Below are 22,739 nucleotides of genomic sequence, written 5' to 3' on the forward strand. Positions count from 1 at the left end.
CAACTCACTCCTACTTATAGCATTCCTCGGTTATTCAAGAATTCTACTCCATTCTTCAATATTCTATATCTAGGATTTTCCTTAAAAAATCTAGATATTTTACTAGATAATACTCCATCTACATTCTAGGGAATTATACGTCTATATAATTTTACTAAAATATCTAGATATTCTACTACTTAATTCTAGAGAATTCTATAAAATAGTAGTACTCTCTCCATTCCATAGATGTCATACTTGGAAAACGGTATGAGATTTTAGGAGATTGTTGTTTTGTGTGTTGAGTGGTGAGAGAAAATAGTATTTTTATATTAATGTGAGAGGGAACTTTTTCCAAGAAATGTGACATCTTTTGTGGGACAAACTAAAAAGGAAAGTGTGACATCTACTATGAGACGGAGGGAGTAATATTTAGATGTGAATTCTCCCACTCGGTCGGTCCTCATTGCTTTGATTACTAGACCGCTCTCTTTTTCAACGACAACCTTGAACTTCTTGAAAGCATCAAAAGCTTCTGATATCTTCTTGAAGAAATATACCATGTTTTTCTTGAAAAATCATCAATAAAAAATAGGCTATATGCAGTGAGGCGGGAGGTGGAGGAGATGCGTAGTGGCGGATCCAGTATCCGAAAACCGAGGAGGCGGAATATATATTATTAGCTTGATTTAGTGTGGACATTGCTATTTTTCTCGTTTTTCGGGCGACGCCGGAGTCAAATGGAGGGGGCAGATATAGTAATTTTACGTCCTGATAAAGGGAAAGTTGTCGCCCGGAGAGGGCGCCCCCCTAGATCCGCCAGTGGACTCATTCGGTCGAAGGAAAGGGCGGCTTTGGAGGAAGGTGAATCTTCTTGTAAAGCTCAAACTTTGCTTATCGAGGATATTGTTAGAAAGAATATTACTCCATTTAGTTATTTGATTTTGTTTGTGTATTTTGTAATTATATTGATCGTATCATGCTAAATCAATAAGTCGTGCATTGTGAAATTAATTTGTATGTTGACTTCACTTAATAGTAATAAATTGGGCATAGTGATGAGATGTTTTTGAATTCACTTAATAAATCGAAGGTTCAAATCATGCATATAGATTTATGAAATAACATAATGACATCACATACTAATAAAAGTGGATACTTGGAAATAAATATTCTAAATTGAACATAATTTTTTATATTCCGATTATCGTAGATATTAAGAAAGGTGTCAAAAGTACTTATATTGGTGGAAGGAAAAGAGAAATTAAATTCAACCATAGTTGGAAATTTTAGGTAAGAATATTACTAGTACAAAATATTCCACAAAAATAGGGTCCTTCCAATAAAATACCACACGATGCTAATACAAAAAATTACAAATTTGTCACATTTTCAATGAAACTACGTACGAAATTAGACGATGATCCATTTTCCAATAGGGCACTTTTACTCTTCTCCTTCAACTCCTTAACATTGGCATGGATTTTATTATCAAGATCCATCAATTCCCTAATCCCCTTCTCTATTCTATCCGCAGCCACTAGCCTCGGCGAATCTTTTCGGTAATCCATCTTGATCTCGACCGCAATCTCCAACTCGCGAACGAGTTGGAACGCATTCATCTGCTGCTCTGCGTACATCGGCCACACGGCCATCGGGACCCCACACGAAACGCTCTCCAAAATCGAATTCCATCCACAGTGCGTCACAAATCCACCCACCGCCCGATGCGACAGCACGGCCATCTGTGGGGCCCACCCGATCACTCGGCCGGCCCCGGCCGTGCGGTCCAGGAACCCGTCCGGGAGCACTTTCCCGGGATCTGTGTACTCGCTGATCCCCGCCCCCGTCTCCTTGGACGGCGGCTTCCTCAGCGACCACAGGAACCGCGTCCCGCTCCGCTCCAGCGCGGCCGCTATTTCGGCCACCTGCGCCGCGCTGAAGTGGCCGTTCGTCCCGAAGCAGAGGAACGCCACGGACGACTCGGGCTGCTCGTCGAGCCACCCGAGGACCTCGGAGCGGCGGCGGCGCGCGGCCTCGTCGGCCGGCTCCGCCTCGTCCTGGAGGAGCGGGCCGACGGGGTAGACCGCCGGCGCGGCGGCGTCGCCGGCGAGCGCCGCCACCGCGTGCGCCTCGAGCTCGAGGAACGTGTTGACCACGATGCCGCTGACCGACCGCAGCCGGTCGGTCAGGTCGAGGAAGCCGGCCTCGTTGGCGAACGCCATCGCCGGCCAGACCTTCGCCGGCACCGGATTGAGGAACGTCGGCGCCGGAATCTCGGCGCCGGAGTCGAGGTAGTCCTTCAGCGGGCGATCGCGGCGGCGGATCAGATCGGAGAGGCGGAAGAGGAGGCCGAGGCCGGCGGCGCCGCAGGTGAAGAAAATGTACGACGGCGCGGCGAGCTCCGCCGCGACGTCCATCATGGAGGAGCAGAGGATGTCGAAGATGAAGCCGGCGAGGTTCGATCCGGCGGAGGCGGCGGCGGCGGCGGATTTCACGGCGGATTTCTGGCTGGAGACGATTTGGATGAGGGAGGATTTGGGGGATTTGTCGGATTCATCTCGTTGGAGATGGACGAAATGGACGCGAGAATTTGGGGAGTTTTTGAGGTGAGAGGAGATTTTGGGGTCCAATTGGAGATTGAGGATTAGGATTGTGATGGAGAGGCGATGGTCACGGTCGGTTAGGAGGTTTGCTAATTTTATGGAAGCTAGGAGATGGCTTAGGACAGGGAGAGGGACAAATATCAAGGTTGTTTTTGGTTTTGTTTCTGCCATTTTCTTGATTTGAACTTTGAAAATTGAAGAGAGAGAGAGAGAGTGATGGAATGTGTTGCGTGTTGTTGGATTCCACTAGTCAATAGATAGTTGGCTTTTATGCAAAGAGAAGATGGTAGTGGAAGCATAAATAGGAGTGTAGAAGAGTAGTATTATCACTTTTATGCATAATTGTATAACGTTCTAGATGGTCCATTTAGGTTGGAGTGGTGGGTCGACTAACGTCATGAGTCATGAGAATCGAAAGTTCTATTTAGGACTGGGAAAAATATCGAAAAAATGATATATCGCTCGTATCGTATTGAAAAATATCAAAAAAATAATATATCGCTCGTATCGTATTAAAAAATATCGAAAAATTATCGAATTTTTGATATATCGTAATTTTCGATACGATACGATACCGTATCGTAAGTTTTCGATACGATAACGATAATATCGCGATATATTGTTTTATATCGAAAATACGATATATATCGAAAATTTTCGATATATCGATATTTTCGATATATAACGATATATCGATATTTTCGATATATATCGAAATTTTCGATATATATCGATATTTAACTATATATCGAATTTCGGTACGATATATCGAAATATCGATACGATAACGATATGAAATTTTTTTATATCGAAAGTTCGATATATCGAAACTTTCGATACGATAACGATATGAAATTCTTTCATATCGATATTTTCGATACGATACACGATACAACGTTTTCGATACGATATATCGTATCGACCCACCCTTAGTTCTATTAGTATTAAATTTGGTTGTTGAAGATTTAGGGACTTTTTGGTACGATGGAATGAAATTGTGGAATGGAATGAACCTACTGCTGTGGCAAAATGCACACTAAGGGATACTGTACACATCCATACCACACATAATGTAAATAAATGAAAGTAGTTTAAGTGTACAAAAATTAATGGAAGGTGTAGACGAGCACAGCAGCCTCTACTGTGCATTTTGCCACAATAGGAGATCCTTGCCCCAGTCGCAGGACTATATTTGCTTGTTAACATTGACGATGACCTTTTCTTTCCTACTCACGTCTCTTCATATCTTATAAAATCTATATCGATATGAATTATGAAATGATACATCTAATAACGTGGGAAGTAACAGTAAGCAGACATGGTCAAATCTGTCGCCACCACATTCTTCTAGAAGGATGGATTTAATATTATTACACCGAAAAGAAAAGAAATAAAACAAAATCATATAGATACACCAACTCCATTATTTTTCTAGAAGAATTGGATCCCATATCATACACGTTTCAACGTCGCAATAATTGAGCCACAAATCAAAAACTAAAATCAATATGTGTATGAAATTGGCCATACCTCACACTCTCACAGTCACACTCTACCTTTATAATTAACCAACCACAGAAATTCATCTATCACACATATCCATGTATGTTTTTGTTTCATGAAAATTAGGCTCTTCCAATTTCAATTATATAGCCAGAGTTTCAATCCCTGCAAATTAGTATGTCCATCAATGAATAATCTCGAGCTTGCAATAATTAAAAAAAAGAAATCGCATAGAAATTGAGTTAAACGAAGGAACTTTTATTTAAAATTACTTTATTTTAACATCATTAATGGAGTAGTGGTATTTATATATCGTTAAGAATTTAATGTATTTTATATTTATTGATGGATAACTTTGTAATATCTGTTGAAGGTATGGACAATTTAGTATTTTCATATGCAAATAATATGGACGAGAAACTGACAAATGCATATGAGAATTGTCAGAATGTTGATGAACACAAAGTAGACATGGCCCATGTCCACTTTAATTTAACTTTATCATATAATATCATATGAAGTAATATCAAAGTACAATTTTATAGACCTTTTTTTATTGTATATCAATCAAAATTCAAATAGTAAATAATTTTACGAATCACAACATTCTACTTGTATACTACTACTACTAATATGTTTATTATTAAATGACATATGAGATTATAATTCCAAAGTAAAATCCAAACAACAATGATTGATGAAATCTTGAACATTTACAACAAATCATAGTTTATTGATTGCATCACACTAGAATTTGAAACACATCCAAGAAAATCAAACTAAACAAAACTAACAATCTAACCAATATTTCTCATAACCTCTTCAACAAAAAGACTTTGAGCATTGTAAGAAGATCCACCCTCCACCAATGCCGCCCTAGCCTTCCTCCCCATCTCCTCCACCTTCCCCCTCACCCCCTCCGCCGCCATCACCCGCCGTATCGCCTCCTCGATCACCTCCCACCCCACCGCCTCGGGCGGCCTCTCCCCCGTGAAATCCATCTTATAGTCTATCTTAATCGCCTCCGCCACCCCCAGCTCCCTGACCAGAAAAAACGCATTCAGCTGCTGCTCCGCGTAAAGCGGAAAAGTAGCCATAGGCACCCCAAACCACACGCTCTCCAGAGTCGAATTCCACCCACAGTGCGACACGAATCCCCCAACCGCAGGGTGGGCCAGTATCGCCACCTGCGGGGCCCACCCGATAACCCTCCCGGTCCCCATAGTCCTATCCAAAAACCCCTCCAGGAGCACCTCCCCAAAATCGTCGTACTCCGCCGTGACTTTCATTTGACCTTTCTTTGACTCTGACTTCCTCAGTGACCACAGAAACCGACACTCGCTCTTTTCGAGGGCGAGTGCGATTTCTCTCACCTGGGCCCCATCCAAACTCCCCATAGTCCCAAAACACAAGAAAACCACCGAATTCTCCGGCTGATCATCCAGCCATTCCTTGAGGTCTCCGGCAAGCAGAATCTGCTCGCCGGAGGCCAGAACCGGGCCCACCGGATAAACATCCGGAAGCTTCTCATCGGAAAGAAGCGCCTCGATCGCGTAACTCTCCATCTCGTAAAATGTGTTCACCATGATCCCTTTCACCTCCGAAATCCTCCTGATATGATCAAAGAAAACATCCGGCCCCAAATTCTCATCGAAGAAAACCGCCGGAAAAACACTCGCCGGCACCGGAGCTGAGAAGAACGGCACCGGAATCTCATCGCCGGAGTTTTTGAACCGGCTCAGATCCTCTTTTTTGTCGAATTTCAGCGCGACGAGGTATTGAAAGAGGCCGAGGGTGGAGGCGGAGGCGGTGAAGAAGAGGTAGGAAGGGAGGCCGAAATCGGCGGCGACGTCGATGAACTTGGTGCAGAAAATGTCGAGCACGAGGCCGGCGAATTGGGAATTAGGGGAGTGTTTGATGAGATCGGAGACGGTGGCTCTGATGTTGGAGGCTTGGCTGTCGATGGTGTCGAAGAAGATGTGATTGAGGGGTTGTTTTGGGGGGATTTTGGGGAGGTTGATGAATTTGAGGCGGGAGGAGTGGGAGTGGGAGGAGGTGTTTTGGATGAAGGCGGCGGTTTTGGCGTCGTCGGAGGGTTTGGGGATGAGGAGGACGGTGGCGGCGAGGCGGGGGTGGTGGTGGAGGAGGAGCTTGGCCGTCTCCACGGTGGAGACGAGGTGGCTCAGCCCCGGAGATGGGATGAAGATCAGTTCGGCTCTTTTGGTTTCCATTTTTGCACTACTTGGTTTGTTCACTATGGAAGTGACTAGTGAGCATATGCTTTACATTTATATAATTAGATAACTATCTCCGCCAATAAATGTCTTATTTTTCATTTTTCGTTTGTTCACTAATAAATGTCTCACTTCACTTATATTTTACGGACTTATCCAACTCATATTTTATTATAAAATCTCAATATAAAAGTAGATCAACATTACACTAACTTTTCTACCCATTTTACTGTACGAAATCAAATAATTTCTAAAACTCCGTGCATATCAAATATGAGACATTTAATCATGAACGGAGGAGTATATTATATGAAATGTAAGTTATTTCGAAATATCAAGGACTTTTTATTCTGATTCGTCAAATAAAAACATGTAATAACATGGTGGGATCCTCTACTGTGCACAAGTGCACAGCAGCCCATATTGTTCCTCACAATATAAATTTTTTTTATATAAATATATATTTAATTAATTTAATTTAATTTATTTAATTACTTACGAAAGTACGATTGTAGATTTGAGATTATGTTTACTTTTTAGCAAATTAATGCGCTATTTCTATTCCATTGGAAGTCAACTCTTGACGAAATATTGGGAGGTTTGGAAGCGTCTATTATGTTGGAATTACATAAAGTTGTAACATAAATATGGGTTAATTGTCATTATTGAAATTGTGCATAATTTGAGTGGTTGAGAATTAAGATTAATTTTATGTTAGTAAATGAATTTGTTGGTTTAGGATTAGAAGGATAACATTGAATCATTGACTGTGAAAAATACTTGTACACCTTTATAGTTGTATTTTATTAATTTTCAGATTTACATATGAAAATTATGATCTATAACTTAAATAGTAATAACTTATTATTATTATTATGATTACGGAAATTACTCATAATATTGCTTCATTATTTTGTAAAAATTGTACTCATTAAATTTGTATTTTAGTTTTAATATATAAATATTAGACTACATTTTGTATATTACTCCCTCCGTTCTCGATTAATTGTCACTCTTTGACCGGGCACGGATTTTAAGAAGTGTAAAGAAAGTTGATTGAAAAAGTTAGTGGAATATTATGAGACCCACTTTTTTATATTGGTTTTATAATAAAATATATACTAAGTGAAGTGAGTTAGTAGAATGTAGAACCTACTTACCATTTATGGTAAAAATGAAATGTGACAATTATTTAGGGACGGACCGAAAAGAGTGACAATGTAGAGAGTACTAGATTATAGATGAGTGTTATATTGCCAACTCAATGCTTAATTGCTAACTACAACTCAATAATAGCCATTAGATATTCAAATTAAAGGCCTAGATCATTAACCACAAAATGTCAATACGATAAAAAAAAAAAACGTCAATAAGGCTATAGGATTAATTCCAATAAAAATCAATAGGGGTATTAATGTCAAGTTAGTTATAACTAACTTTTAAAAGAAATCTTAAAACTTTAAATTCATATAACATATATCAAATTAAAGATAATTTTATAAGGATTCCAATGATATACTACATGCATATGTTCCGACGTCAAAATTTGAAAAAAATAATCTAGAATTTTCATATTTTTCGTACACAGGCTAATGTCAATACAGCTAAGATAATATGTCAATATAAAACATATACAATGTCAATCCTAAATTTGTGTTGACATTCTCAAAGTATTGTGTTGATATTTTCGAAACACTATATTGACATTTTCATCCAAAACCCTAATTTGACGTTTTTTTTAATTTTTTTCGATTTAATTAATAAAAGCGAAAATTATACGTGGCAAATTGTAGACCACACGTTTTTTAAAATTATGTGACCTTAAATTAATTATAGTTAGCAATTAAATAATAAGTTAGCAATTAATCACTCCCACTAGATTATAAATGATATTTTAGTTATACTACAAATTATGTGGCACGCAGCTTCACCATATCCTGGCTGACTTATCATAATCCGTGAGTGACTTATCATAAACCCCACAACTTGGGCTCCATAATTATGTAAGGCCCAACTTTCCTACAATACTTGGTATTGTTGGGCCCCATGTAAACTAGTTACAAGATCATTTTACAAGAGGCCCATTGGTTCAGTGGATTTCTACGCAACATAGTAGTGCATGACTTCTCTACTCTTAACATTTATCGCAAAATACACTTTTTAGGTCTTGGCAAAATAAAATCAATAAATTTTGGAAATCTACCTATGTTTTTATAGACCACCCAAACCTTTGGCCAATGGGCCATTGTTTTATACTACCTTCAAAGTTCATTAATAATAATATTCCATCGGCCTCGCAAGGTTAGAGACGACTAGTCTCCGTAAATTAGGCATTGATGAAATTGATGACAACTCTGATGTAAGAAAACTCTTTGTGCATCACTGGCTAAGTTAAGGTTCCTTTTTCACCTTTTCTTGAGAGGGTTTCGTTTTAGAAGCATGTCATGTTTGGACGAGATAGGTATTCTGAAAAAACTTCGTAAAATCGAACTAGATGGGCTGCTCTCTAGGCATGATTTCCCTCGATTGCTACTAGAGAAGCTGCCCCAACTATGGTGCCTAAAATTAGAAAAGTACAAATACAAATTGGTGAAGGTGCGATGAGGGATCTCAAACAACTAGAAATTTGTCCACATTTAAAGCCCCTGTCAGAAGAGATTGGGTCGATGAAGTATCTGAACAAGTTTGAAATGGTAACATTCAAACACATAGCAACAAAGATCAGAAATTCGAGCTTACTTGCCAAAATAGTGGAAGTGGATATTATTCCATAATTTAAAGTTCATATATTTTGTAGGTTGGATAGTTTTCTTTATCACCAATAAATCATTTGTACGTACTATTTTAAATAATAATTCATACTACCTTTCAATCATTTTAATCATCAATTTTCTTTTCTTACAAGTTATTTTTCCATTTTGGAACTGTATTTTTGTTTCAATTCAAAAAAACCACGCTCCACTAACTTCACTTAGTAATTTGAATCCCCAACTTAATAACTAATTGATCCTTATAATTGAAGAGTTTCTAATTAAATATCATTTTATAGTTTTAAATCTTTGCATCGGGTGATTTGTATTTGAAAAATATAAGACATTTTGTCTAACGATATCATGCACTCTTTTGGATTTAAAATTGCAAAAATTCAATCTTTACATTGTCCAACTCATTGTTTGTTTCACATCATTAATTCATTGTTTGACATGAGAAACAGCCTCCATATTTCCACATTAATGCATCCTGCTTTAGAATTCTACTGGATTAGGTGGGGAAGATCTATCATCTTAATTTTATGATCATTAAATACATTATATGTGGAACATAAATAGGGAAAAAAAACATTTTAAAAGTAAAAAATTAGGTGTATAAAAGCAATAATCTTGATTCTTAACTTTATGTCCTAATCAAGTGGTAGTGGCCCAATATAACGTCGAAAAATAATAACCTACTTCCCTCCGTTCACATGGCTTTATATTAGTAGTAATTCAGATGGAATGCATCAAATTAGGTAAACATTTTGTATTATATACGTAAACTTCAAAATTTTTGTACTAATTTGAAATATAGATAAAACTTTTTGCATGTATAATTTCGAGCAAACTAGGATTTTAATATGGCCAAATATTAGCATCCACGACGTGTTTCATGTCTCTTTTCTTTGACCCCTCGCCTTCTGTCAAACCGACTAGCCTGACTCCTTTCATCATAGTCGGCCACTCGAGATTCTTGTTTGTGCGTCTGATCTCGCATGATTCTGGTCGACGATCTTCCCCAAGTTCAATGGCGTGTTTGTTGGTCTTTTAATCCGACGCCACATCTGATCATACGAGCCTCCCACCATATCGTTGTCATTTGATTTACTATATCTTCTCAATATATTGTTAGGATATTAATTGATTTACTTTCCTAAGATTTCATTGTATACCCACATATTATATGTGTGTGGAGTTTATTATATTAATCAATCAATGAAAAAACAAGTATTTATCTTTTACTGTCTTTATTTTTCTGCATTCAAACCCTAGTTTCTCTAGATCAATCAATGATGCTCGATTTCCCTGTGACTTTCTCCTATCTTCCTGCCGGATAAGGGGTTAAACCTTAATTATTTCCTTGCGACTTTCTCCTATCTTCCTACCGGATAAGGGGTTAAACCTTAATTATTTCCTTGCGACTTTCTCCTATCTTCCTACTGGATAAGGGGTTAAACCCTTGTCAACATCCGTCATGGGAGTCAGCGGATTCCATCTACACCTTGAGGACGACAAGATACTTTTTAAGGACGAGAGAGTCATGATTTTCAATGCTTAATGAACTCTTTTTTAAGGTATCAACTCAACTAGAGAGCTACTAAATCATGGAGTATGTGATGTGTTGAAAACAAACATAGTTCTACACTGGGGGCAGTCTTGGTGTATCCTAACATACAATTAGGTCATCCGGAAGGTTCGGCTGACGCCTTGATACGATATTGGTTGTATCGAGACAAGGATCAATGGCGAGGGAGCTCGGTGATCAAATTCAGGCTGCACATGGAGGTCTCCCCCGTCGGACAGTTCGTCAGTTTTTGAGAGAAAATAAAGAGAAAACAACAAATTTGGGAAATATCTTATCATTCATGGTTGATACATTGACAAGTTCCCTTTTTATAGGGTGGTTCGACCTCTTATCTCCCGGGAAAGAACCACAAAGAAAACCCGAGATAGAGCTTGTAAATACGCTCGACTTCCTACTCTATTACATTAGATAAACAAACATAACTAACTAAAAATAACTACTCCCTACTTAGTCTTGGAAACGGATTGGAGGCCTCCTTATTCGAGGTGGTGGAGCATGGAGCGAAGGACCAACGATAGCTTCATCTGTAGAGTCATCGGGAGGCTCTTATGATGTTGGGTTCTTCTCACGCCTCCCCCCTAAATCAATACAAAGTTATTCTACACATTAAATTATTAAGCGAAGATTCCATCAAAAGTGCAACATTTTGTAATTTGAACAGATAAAACTAAGTAGTTCTCTCGAGCAAGCCTAGTCTTGCATGGGCCCTGCAAACATCACGATTCGTTAGGAATTGGAGAGAATTATCTTAGAGGTGATAAAAAGTACTAACATTGACGAAGAGCAAAGCTCAATTATGTGATTCACCTCTTAGAAAACTCGTTCCCTCCATATGCAACAGATATTCCTATCAATATACTCCATATATATGAGATCATTTTAACATAGCATGTGTAGCATCTAGCATGTATCAGTGATGAGACTCCAACTAATGAAAAAACTACTCCCTGCGTCCCGCTTATGATGACACGTTTTCCTTTTTAGTTTGTCTCAACTAAGATGACACATTTCATTTTTTGGAAACTTTCTCTCTCTAATTAATACTCCCTCCGTCCCGTTTAAGATGACACGTTTTCCTTTTTAGTTTGTCCCAACTAAGATGACACATTTCCTTTTTTTTAACTTTTTCTCTCCAATTAATACACTCAACCACTTTTTCTTACTCCTATTAAAGCATCTATCTTTCTTTATCTCTCTACTTTAATACTTACACACACCTTATCTCTCTCCAATTAAACACTTTAACCAATAACTCCTAAAATCCCGTGCCGTTTAAGCAATGTGTCATCTTAGCTGGGACGGAGGGAGTACATTATTAAAATATTCATCTTTCTTTCTCTCTCTATTTTAATACTTACACTTACATTTTCTCTCTCCAATTAAACACTTTAACCAATAACTCCTAAAATCCCATGCCGGCCAAGAATGTGTCATCTTAGCCGGGACGAAGGGATTAGTACTTACTATTTCTTTACAAAGTATACTACGGAACAATGCAATTGATATTAGATAAAGTTAACATTTATCCAAGATTTTTTAAGGAGTTGAGGGTTGGAGAAAAAAGTCACCTGTCAATATTGATCAATAAGTGGCAGGGAAAATGGAGAGTCTAAATGTTGACCCTTCGGCTTCTGTCTTCATCCTCCTCCTCTTCACCTCACGAATTCTCTTGGCAGATGTAGTTGCAGATCTACAAAAGTGCAACTCCAGCATTTGAAGGCTTGCTACATCAGCCAGCTCAATTGGAATTCCAATAAGCTTGTCACATTTCTTGAGCACAAGGGCTCTAAGGCTAGGGAATTGATGGGATGAAATCTTCCAAACCGTTAAATCCGTGTCTTCAATGTGCAAGAACTTAAGACGCCGGAAACCTCCATCATCTGTCTTCCAAGTATTCCCCATAAAGGCCTTATCTTTGAGCTTGAGTACTCTTAGATTCTCCAACAAGGAGAGGGTAGACATGAAATTCCAATGGAGATAAGTAGCACGTAGTGTGAGGCTCTTAAGTTGAGATGGGAATTGATAAAGACCAGGAAGGGAACGCAGTTGGCCCTCTGAAGCTGGTCTTGGATGTACATCGTTTACAAGCTTAAGTTGTTCAAGATATTTCATTTTCCCCACACTATCAATAGATCCAACCTTTCCTGCCAGAAACAATGCTAGTTGCCCCCGTATGCCTAAATTCTTCAAATTGCAAGCCCGTTCAAAAAGTTCCGCTGTGCAGCTCTCCACTGAAACTGTGCCCAGCGTTTGAAGTTCTGGCGCCCCACATTTTCCATCTTTACTTGGCTTGGGCAAGATAGCTGAAGCATTCGTCTTGAAATGCCTTAGATGTACCAATTTCAAAATATCCGCTTTGATTTCAAGAGTATGAGATGTCGTGTTAACTATAAGAGTTTGCGTGTACGAAAGGTGGATGAACTTTGAAGGAAGAGTTGAAGAACCCAAAGACATGGAAATGTACCTTGCATGAACCAATCGGTACATGTTCTTGCTAATTGTGGAGAGTCTGATTGGTTTCACATCTAAAACCCTAAGCAATTTGGAACCTGCGAGGAAGTCTGTAATATTTCTCCGTGGCAAGGTGCATTCATCTTTTGAAATGCAGACAAATGAGCGAACACGATGACCTTGACCTGAAGGCTTTTCTGAAAAAAAATCCATAATATTGGAGTGAATAGAGAGACGTCGATACTTATCTAAGTTTGACAATGAAGGTGTGAAACCTGCTTTTATGTCAAACTTGATTTCTTGGAGAAAGTTCTCATTCTCATTCTCATTTTCAACTTCAGCTATGCAAAAATTGCGCATTGCATCATGAATACGCAATGTTTTAACCTTTCCATTGGGTTTAAACTTTTGAATTTGGACTAAGTTTGCAATCACAAGATCCTCCAAATACTTCTCTCCACATTCTTCTAAGCTATAATAATTTTTATGTTGTATAAATCCTTCTGCAATCCACAAACGGATCAATTTTGACGCTGAAATTTCACAATCTTCAGGAAATATGCCCAAATAGAGAAAGCATTCACGCAAGTGGCTAGGTAACGTATGATAACTCAAAGATATAAACCTCTTTATACGATCTTCAAGGTCTTTCTCATTCTCAGTAAGACATTCGTTTATGTCTTTGGATACTTTTATCCACGCTTTTCCCATTGCAATCATATCTTGGCCCCGAGATTTGGGGCCAAGGATGCCCCCTATGATTACTATTGCAAGAGGAAGTCCTCCACAGTTTCTTGCAATCTGTTGCCCAGCATTTTCCAATTCTGGAGGGCAATCTAGCCTGCAGAGTGCTTCCAAACAGAGCAGCTCCCAGCTTTCTTCTTGAGTAAAGAAACGCAACTTCGTGGGAGGCCTTGGGTGGCTAGCATGTGCGCCAACCCCCTCATTACGACTAGTGATCAAGATTTTACCCTTTGGGTTGTTATGTGGCAAAGCAATGCAGAGCCTCTCCCAATCATCTTGGTTTCTGACATCATCAAACACAATTAGGAAACTTGCTATGTCGAGATAGGAAGCAACCACCCGGGCTATTTCCGTGCTGTCTTTTTGACGTACTTTTTCATTTATAGTGATGAACTCTTCAAGAATTGCTAGAAAGATATCTTTCTGTGATAACTCTTTAGAAATACGAAGCCATACGCGGACAGGGAATTTGTAGCTTGTTTTAGGATCATTGAATATCTTCCAAGCCAGTGTAGTTTTTCCTATCCCCTTCATGCCAATCAAAGAAACCACATCAAAATAGTCTGTATCTTTAGTTAGACGCCCTACTAGATCTTCTGCCACATCTTTGAAACCCACCACGTTCTTCTGTCTTTTTTGCTGAGGTTGAACATAATTCAAAAGTTTCAAGTCAGGAAGAATCTCAATGCATAGATATATTGAATGGAAGAAATTACAAGTCAACTTGTGTAATTTAAAAGCACTTAATAATTGTTTGAGCAGTCTAAAAGAGTCCATAGATATGAGAGTAATTTAGAACTTGGCTTTTCATGGAGTGGCTCCAAATATTTTGCATGTCAAATTAGAAAATCACGTTACAGATAGTTAAACGACCAACTTTATTTCAATAAATTCTGGCTAAGTTTGTTAAAACTCTACGACACAACATTGCCCCCCTGAATTATAAAGTGCAATTTGACCCTATTGACCGAATTACGATTAGTTTTCATTGATAAGAGGTATAGTACGATAAAGTAAGAGGATTTAAACATCTTCAAATCAAATCAAACAATGCTTCTTTTCGTGACAATAACAAATCATATATAGATCAATTTATATACTAGTTTATATAGGTTCCTACTTCCACCCTTAGAAAAAAAGAATTAGATGATCGATCAATTTCCATATGTATAGTTGACACAATTTGGATAGGGAAATTTGTTGATACTTACTAAGGGTTTTGATCTATGAAAACTAGATTTAAATACAGAAACACAGAACAATATCAGGCGTAGGGCATTTTTAGGTCATGGTCAGTGTATTTTTAGGTCATGGTCAGTGTATTTTTAGGTCATACTAACCAAGTATGACCTAAAATGATCTTAACATGACATTAAATTCAAATCTTATAATATGACCTAAAACTACTTAAATATGACCTTCCGTGTTTTTGGTTAATTATTGACCATTAGATCATCTAATCCTAGGGCTAAGATTTGGACTGCATTTCTGGATTTAAACACATACTTATTTTGATCATCTCTCCACTTAGTCATTCATTAGTCTGTATCTAATATATAGAACAAATATGGCATCTTATATAACTCATTAGATAGAACAAATATGGTATCTTATATAACTCGTAAATACGGATAGGGCAACTCATACAAATATAGGAAGCCATCACAATTCCAATTCTGTATATTTTATGAGCAAAAATGTTACTAGTTGAAATTATATTCGGTATTTTATGATAAAACACATTTATAATTAATTACATGCTACTTAATTCTATGCAAAACACATTTTAAAGGTCCTATAAATCATTTTCCTTGCCAACTTTATTTTTCCATCAACCAAACATGGTCTTATTAAAGTATTGTTAGTGGAGAATGAGTTACAATTTATTAGAAAAAAAAGACTTTCGAAAATTAGAAAGTGCACGCTCTTGTGAAAGATACTAAAAATGAAAGAATACATATAATTATTTTTTTTCCTTTTGATCCTTCTACAAATATTTGGTTCATTAGGTCCTCCTTTCTATGTGTTTTGTTTCCTTGTGTCTTTTTACAATTTGGTTTCATTAGGTGCTTATACTAATGAATTTTAATTAAAGATGTTTTTTATACTTTTATTTTTAGTTGGATTGAATCTTAGTTTAACGGATTTCATAATTTAATTAAAATTTCTTGTGTTAATTTTTTTTCTTTAATTTATTTTGAAGTTTATTCAAATGCAGTATAGACTCAAGAATCATTATAAAATAAAAAATTATTGATATTGCTATCAACTTATATGTTATTTATTTTTTCAATGATTTTTTCAGTTAATATAGAAAATGAAATGATTTTAAAATAAATAAGAAAAAAATAATACAAAAAATATTTACATTTTGAAGTACATTAAATAAAGATATAACTAACGAATCTCTTAAATCAAAATACATTGATATAAAAATTTAATAAAATAAAAGGTTATAAAAAGACTTATTGAAACACAAAATACATTGATACAAGAACCTCTAAATAAAACAAATAGGAACACAGCAAAAGGACATATTTACCCATAATAATTATTGAGTAAAAATAAAATGATTTAGAAGCACATAATTTTCCTCCCCTTCATGACCCCCACTTCATATGCCTTCCTAATAGAAATTCATGGATTTTATCTTAAAATTAATTGGTTACAGAAGGAGGAGCTCATAAGACTAATATTAATAATTTATAATAAAATATGAGTGGAATAAGTTGGTGAAATGTGGGACCTACATACCATTTATAGTAAAAATGACATAGGACTTTTATTGTGGGACAGACCAAATAGCAAAATAGAACTCTTATTGTGGAACGGAGGGAGTAACTTCCAACTTCTTTCACTCATATACGTAGCTTCCAAACTTTATATGTAACTTCCAAACTTTTTTCTGACCCCCAACTTCTCTCTGACAACAATTATATGTAACTTCCAAACTTTTTTCACTCATCCGATGTGGAATGAGTTTTTCACCCAACAAACCTCTCGACAACACAATTATATGTAGCTGCCAACTTTTCCCACTCATCTGATATGGGATGATTTGTCATCCAACAAAGCTTCCCGACAATACTTATATGTAGCTTTCAATTTTCTGTCACTCATCTGATGTGGGCTGAGTTTGTCATTCAACAAACCTCCCGACAATACTTATATGTAGCTTTCAATTTTCTGTCACTCATCTGATGTGAGGTGAGTTTGTCATTCAACAAACCTCCCGACAATACTTATATGTAGCTTTCAATTTTCTGTCGCTCATCTGATGTGGGATGAGTTTATCATTCAACAAACCTCCCGACAATTCTTATATGTAGCTTTCAATTTTCTGTTGCTCATCTGATGTGGGATGAGTTTGTCATTCAACAAACCTCCCCTCAAATTAGTTCACTCAAACAGGGCACAATGATATACTACCTCTGTCCCTGAAAATTTGACGCAGTTTACTATTTCGGTCCGTCCCTGAAAATTTGATACACTTCACTTTTACCATTTTTGGTAGTGGACCCCATATTCCACTAACTCATTCCTACTCACATTTTATTATAAAACTAATACTTTAAAAGTAGGACCCACGTCCCACCAACTTTTTCAACTCACTTTCCATTACATTTCTTAAAACCCGTGTCGGGTCAAAGTGTAGCAAATTTTGGGGGACGGAGGTAGTCCTATATATTGGATCAAATCATGTTTGGGCACGATGAAAACCTATATATTGGATCAAATCAATCCGCATGGATTTGTGATAGAGTTTCCGCCTTCCCTCATTTGTTTGAAGTGGAATTGATTTGTATCCAAAACATGCTTACGTTTACCAAAATGAGATCAATACACACAATGTTGTGCAAGGGGTAAACTGATACTCCCTCCGTCTCACAAGAATATGCACTCTTTCCTTTTTAGTCCGTCCCATAAGAATATGCATTTCCAATTTTGAAAACTTTTTCCTCTCTAATGTAGTGGACCACTAACAATACTTTAATTACTTTTTCTCTCGACATCTATCTTACTTTACCAATTTTGCACTAAAACACATGCTGTAACCAAACTGCAGGGACGGGGAGCAAGAATGACTATATAATGTTTATTCTATTGTGACAGTATTGGTTATATAATTGAAGTAAACCATATATACTACCTAACTGCGAAAAGCTGTGAAATTTTTCCAAAGTAGTAAATATTAATTAAATGCAAAGAGCTTGAATATGTATATCTAAAGAAACAAATTTTGAGAGGCAAATAAAAGAGGGAAAAGGTGACCTCAAGTTTGTCGTAGTTGTCTTCATCGTCGACGCTGAGGGTGGCGAAGTCAGTCATGGCCTTCTGGACATTCTGATTCACTTCCTCCACCTTCACACAAAGGGCGCGGAGATCGATAGATGGTGTCCATAATCGGCGGAACGAATTGGTTGAATTTTTCCCCATGGCCATAACAATGAAGGAGTCGACAAAATCTTCGGCCTCATAAACAACATCTCGAATATTCTTTTGCAGCAATTTCGTGGGCTCATCATTTCCTAGCTTCTCTACAGAGTGCTCGAGAAAGGCTTGGATGTGGCGGAGCTCCATCTCAAGATTCTCGAGCTCCTTCTTTGACTCAACGATGAGGCGGCAGTGGTCGAGCAGGAAATCCCTCAGGTTGCTCAGCATGAGCTTTAGTGCCGTATCCGTCATTTTCGCTCTTTTTCTCTGTCTGATCTTTCTCGCAGGGAACAAGTTCGAAGGGTGCCTGATATTTATGACCTGAGTTATCTCTATTATAATATTAATTATAAATAGGAAATAAATATAACATGGTCCACTCACCTTAAAAAATCGGGACAGGTGAGAGAATCAATAATACTGCTCATTGATTGAATAAAAATTTCATAATCCTTTCATTAACTATTTCACAATTGAAATGCCACATCATTTTGACATAAATTTAGCAAATTAATAGCTAAATTTGGATACATCCATTTAATTATTTGATAGAAAGTTGAATAATATTAAATATTGAAATAATACTCATCATATAAATAATGAATTGACGTTAACATAGTACTCCCTCCGTCCGTAGATGTCACACTTGGGAGATGATACGGAACTTTTAGGAGATGTTATTTTATGTGTTAAGTAGTAAGAGAGTATATAATTTTATAATTAATATAAGAAGAATTTTTTCCAAAAGAAGAAATGTGATATATTTTACGGGACAAACTAAAAAAGAAAAGTGTGACATCTGCTGTAGGACAGAAGGAGTAGTACAATTTATATATGTATATTCATCTCATAATATAATATAGGAGTATAAGACTATCTCTCTTATAAAATAATAATATTTTCAGATTATATAATTATTTCATTTTATATTTTTTATTTTCTTATGTAAAATTTTTTACATGCTAATAAATATAATGAAAATTATAGTAATGTGTATACATGCTAACAAAATATAAGTTAGTCATAATTTTTTATTTATATGAGTTTTTATATATATATATATATATATAAATACTAAAACAATTAAAAAAGATCTTATCTATAATAATCTGAATTTTTTTCTTGACATGAAAGTAGTGCAATATGATTATTTTTATATGTATAATATTATTATATTATGAGATTAATATGCATATATAAATTGTACTACTCCCTCCGTTCCGACTAAGATGATACATTGCTTAGCCGGCACGGGATTTTAGGAATTATTGGTTAAAGTGGTTAATTGGAGAGAGAGAAGGTGGATGTAAGTATTAAAGTAGAGAGATAAAGAAAGATGAATATTTTAATAGGAGTGAGAAAAAGTGGTTGAATGTATCAATTGGAGAGAGAAAGTTACCAAAAAAGGAAATGTGTCATCTTAGTTGGGACAAACTAAAAAGGAAAACGTGTCATTTTAAGCGGGACGGATGGAGTAGTATATTAACGTCAATATATTATACATATGGTATAATTTCTATATTTAATTTATTAAACTTTCCATAAAATGATTAAATGGATGTCTCCAAATCTAGCTATAATTTTTATAAATTTATATCCAAGTGATGTGGCATGTGGACTCTTTTTATTTCTAATTGTCAAGAAGTTATTGGCGAGACGCACCAAATCATTATGTCACCATGGTGTGGAAGGACCATAGAATTTTTTCTCTGATTTATTTCCAATTGATAGATTTGTTGACTAGAATTAATTAAATGTCTACTTTTATATATTGGTTTAATAATAAGTGAGTGGAATAAGTTAGTAAAATGTAGAGTCCACTTGCCAAATATAGTAAAAATAAAATGCGACATTTATTGGCGGACATACGAAAAAAATAAGACATTTAGTGGCGGACGGAGGAAGTATATGTTTTATATATAACTTATTAATAGTAGTATTTAATTATTTTGTTATGAATATATTAAATAAATAAATTATTAGTTTGTGTAAAAAATGTGAATTATATATTAAAAATTTTGTGGATGATAAATTTAACTATATATACTATATTAGGTTCAAATCACCTTACACTTTAACTGGTTTGAGGGCATATACATGTTGGCGTGAGATCATAGTAGTTTTTTTCTATTTGTATTCAACATACTATATTTAATGGTAATTGGTCTTCAATTCAACAGGTAATTGGTGACTTTTAAAACGCGTTTTTCTAATCTTTATTTAACATAAAATAAGTAATGATAATAAAGTTAAAATGGTACATTTTCCACACCTAATCCAGCGGAATGGTAAAGCGGATGCATGAACATGGAAATGTGGACGTTGCTTCCTTCTACTTCCCTTTTTCACTTTCACTTTTACATTATTTCTATTGACAAACGCGTAATTATAGCAGGCTACATACTCTTTTTATAAAGTAGCGTGAAAAAGGAACAAAGTGAAGTCAATTTATTAAATTCATAGTGGGATAATGCGAGACTACGTGCTTTATATAATATTATATTAATTAATTAAGCTTGCTGATTAGATTTATATACCTCCACTAACAAAACGCGTGGAATTATTGCACTGGTAAAACTTTTTGGAACAAATAAATCTTCTTTCTATGAAGTTGTAGCATGAAAAGCACCGAGAATCTGATAAAGTGAAAAATAAAGCAGTTGGAAATATTGGGTAAAGGCACGCCACTAACAAGGACTCATTTGGTGGTTTGACTCAGGGCAGAGCCAGGAAATAAAATCAAGAGGGGAAAAAAATTATGTATAGTAAATAGTTGAATAATTGAGAAGGGGCATTTAAGAAGAAACTCCAACAAACATACAAATTTGAAGAAATATTAGTATATGTACAAATTTTTGAGGAGGGGCAAATGCCCCACCAAAGGTCCATGTAGCTACGCCCCTGGTTGGACTCTTATCGCTGCTAATGCGACATGGGAGCCTCTCGACAATTTGATCGAAAATCTCCTTGAGGACAAGGAGCTTCTTAACCTGGGGGAGTTGATACGGATCATAGAGGAGTAGCACAACACAGAGAGAGCGACAAAAGGATGTGCCATCGCACTCAAAGACCAAAATTATTTTTCTAAGTTGAGCATTTTTTGTATTTTGGATTTTTAGTTGAGTCAGACCGAAATTATAAAGTTTTGTCTATACCGAATAGGACTAGGGTATAAATATGACCCTTTACCTTGATGCACGAGAAATCTAATGCTCGGTATTAAAAGTTTTACTCCCTCCGTCTGACATTAGGAGTTTTAGTTTGCTACTTTAATCTATCTGCGATTAGGAGTCCCGAATCACTTTTACTATAAATAATAAGTGAACTTCACATTCCACTAACTCATTTCATTCACATTTTATTATAAAACTAATACTCTTTCTATCCCGCCATAAGTGATCAATTTTACATTTTTCATTGTCCCATCGCAAGTGATTGATTTTTTTTTGGCAAAGAACATATTTCATCTCTCTTACTTTATTCTCATCCCTTTGTCTATCTTACTTTTTTTTCTCTTTACTTAACTCAATATATATAATTTTACTAAATCTTGTAACAGAAATGACTACTTTTGGCTGAAGAAGAATACTCCCTTCGTCCCAGACCTCACTTTGAAACAACACCAGTTTCAAGTGATTTAAAGAAAAGTGAATTAAAAAGGTTAATGGTACGTGGTTCCTACTTTTATAAATTAGTGAAACATGAGGCTAATTATAAAAAATAGTAAAAATTAAATGAAATAACTAATAAGAAACAAATCAAAATAAAAAACTGGGACACCTAGTGGTGTTGGGGGGGGTGGGGGTGGGGGGGGGGGGGGGGAGTACAGAGTACTTGATACGAAACTTCATTGTGGAATTTTCTTCTTTTTGAGAACATGGCATCTTTATTGAATATGTGTCGAGCAAGATACAGTGAAAGACAAAGAAATCGGAAACATGATCACAAAGATGATTTAATTTTCAATTTGAAATCTTTCGCTTTAGTGATTTTTTTGATCCATAATCATTTCACAAACGGCAAGCATATAAATCCGCTTTATCGAAATTCGCACCGAGATGCAAAGACTTGAAGTCAAGTTCTAAAAAATCACTGTGGATTCAAATTATTGATCCCAGAATCACTCACCAATCAATCAGCACAGCTGAATGTGTAATTAATAGATGTGTTTTATTTAAAGACGTAACGTGTTGTTTTGATATACTCATTCTATAATATAAAAATAAGGATACTTCTCTTTTTCGCCGGGTACTTATGTTTCAAAATTATAAAAGACCCCTCTAAGTACGAACGTTCAAATGCAGGAGATACCTATGCTTTAAAAAATGGAACAGACCCCTCCACATATGGATATAATATCATTTGTGATCCTTTTTTATTGTTACCGGTCTTCCATGCCCTTCTAACCCTCCTTTTTTTTTATCCAAAATGTCACCTAGGATATTTCAGT

The 22,739-nt window shown here is 36.3% G+C and overlaps 3 protein-coding genes across 8 annotated transcripts; all 3 read right to left on the reverse strand.

Moving 5' to 3' along the window:
* Positions 1–1,297: 1,297 nt before the first annotated feature.
* On the reverse strand, positions 1,298–2,876 carry LOC125191642 (putative UDP-glucose flavonoid 3-O-glucosyltransferase 3). The gene has a single exon (XM_048089039.2). The coding sequence runs from the start codon at positions 2,754–2,756 to the stop codon at positions 1,353–1,355; it is 1,404 nt and encodes a 467-aa protein (XP_047944996.2). The 5' UTR covers positions 2,757–2,876; the 3' UTR covers positions 1,298–1,352.
* Positions 2,877–4,762: 1,886 nt separating this feature from the next.
* On the reverse strand, positions 4,763–6,341 carry LOC125193131 (putative UDP-glucose flavonoid 3-O-glucosyltransferase 3). Its single transcript, XM_048090873.2, has one exon. It carries the CDS (start codon positions 6,317–6,319, stop codon positions 4,886–4,888), a length of 1,434 nt encoding a protein of 477 aa, XP_047946830.2. The 5' UTR covers positions 6,320–6,341; the 3' UTR covers positions 4,763–4,885.
* Positions 6,342–10,918: 4,577 nt separating this feature from the next.
* On the reverse strand, positions 10,919–18,591 carry LOC148929826 (putative late blight resistance protein homolog R1A-4). Of its 6 annotated transcripts, none has more exons than XR_016128969.1 (4): positions 18,128–18,591; positions 12,229–14,494; positions 11,468–11,507; positions 10,919–11,238 (listed from the first exon to the last, which is right to left on the reverse strand). XR_016128969.1 is itself a non-coding variant. In XM_089057300.1 (4 exons), exons 1-3 carry the CDS (start codon positions 18,539–18,541, stop codon positions 12,242–12,244), a joined length of 2,589 nt encoding a protein of 862 aa, XP_088913426.1. In that variant the 5' UTR covers positions 18,542–18,591; the 3' UTR covers positions 10,919–11,238; positions 12,229–12,241. The 6 variants fall into 6 exon arrangements, 3 of the variants coding, with proteins under 3 accessions (XP_088913426.1, XP_088913424.1, XP_088913425.1); XR_016128966.1 differs by having other exon boundaries at positions 10,919–11,367; XR_016128968.1 differs by having other exon boundaries at positions 11,433–11,507.
* Between the last annotated feature and the right edge of the window lie 4,148 nt (positions 18,592–22,739).

Source organism: Salvia hispanica, chromosome 4 (assembly GCF_029641045.1).
Source record: "Salvia hispanica isolate PSC_SH4W2 chromosome 4, Shi_PSC_v1, whole genome shotgun sequence".
Lineage (NCBI taxonomy): Eukaryota > Viridiplantae > Streptophyta > Magnoliopsida > Lamiales > Lamiaceae > Salvia > Salvia hispanica.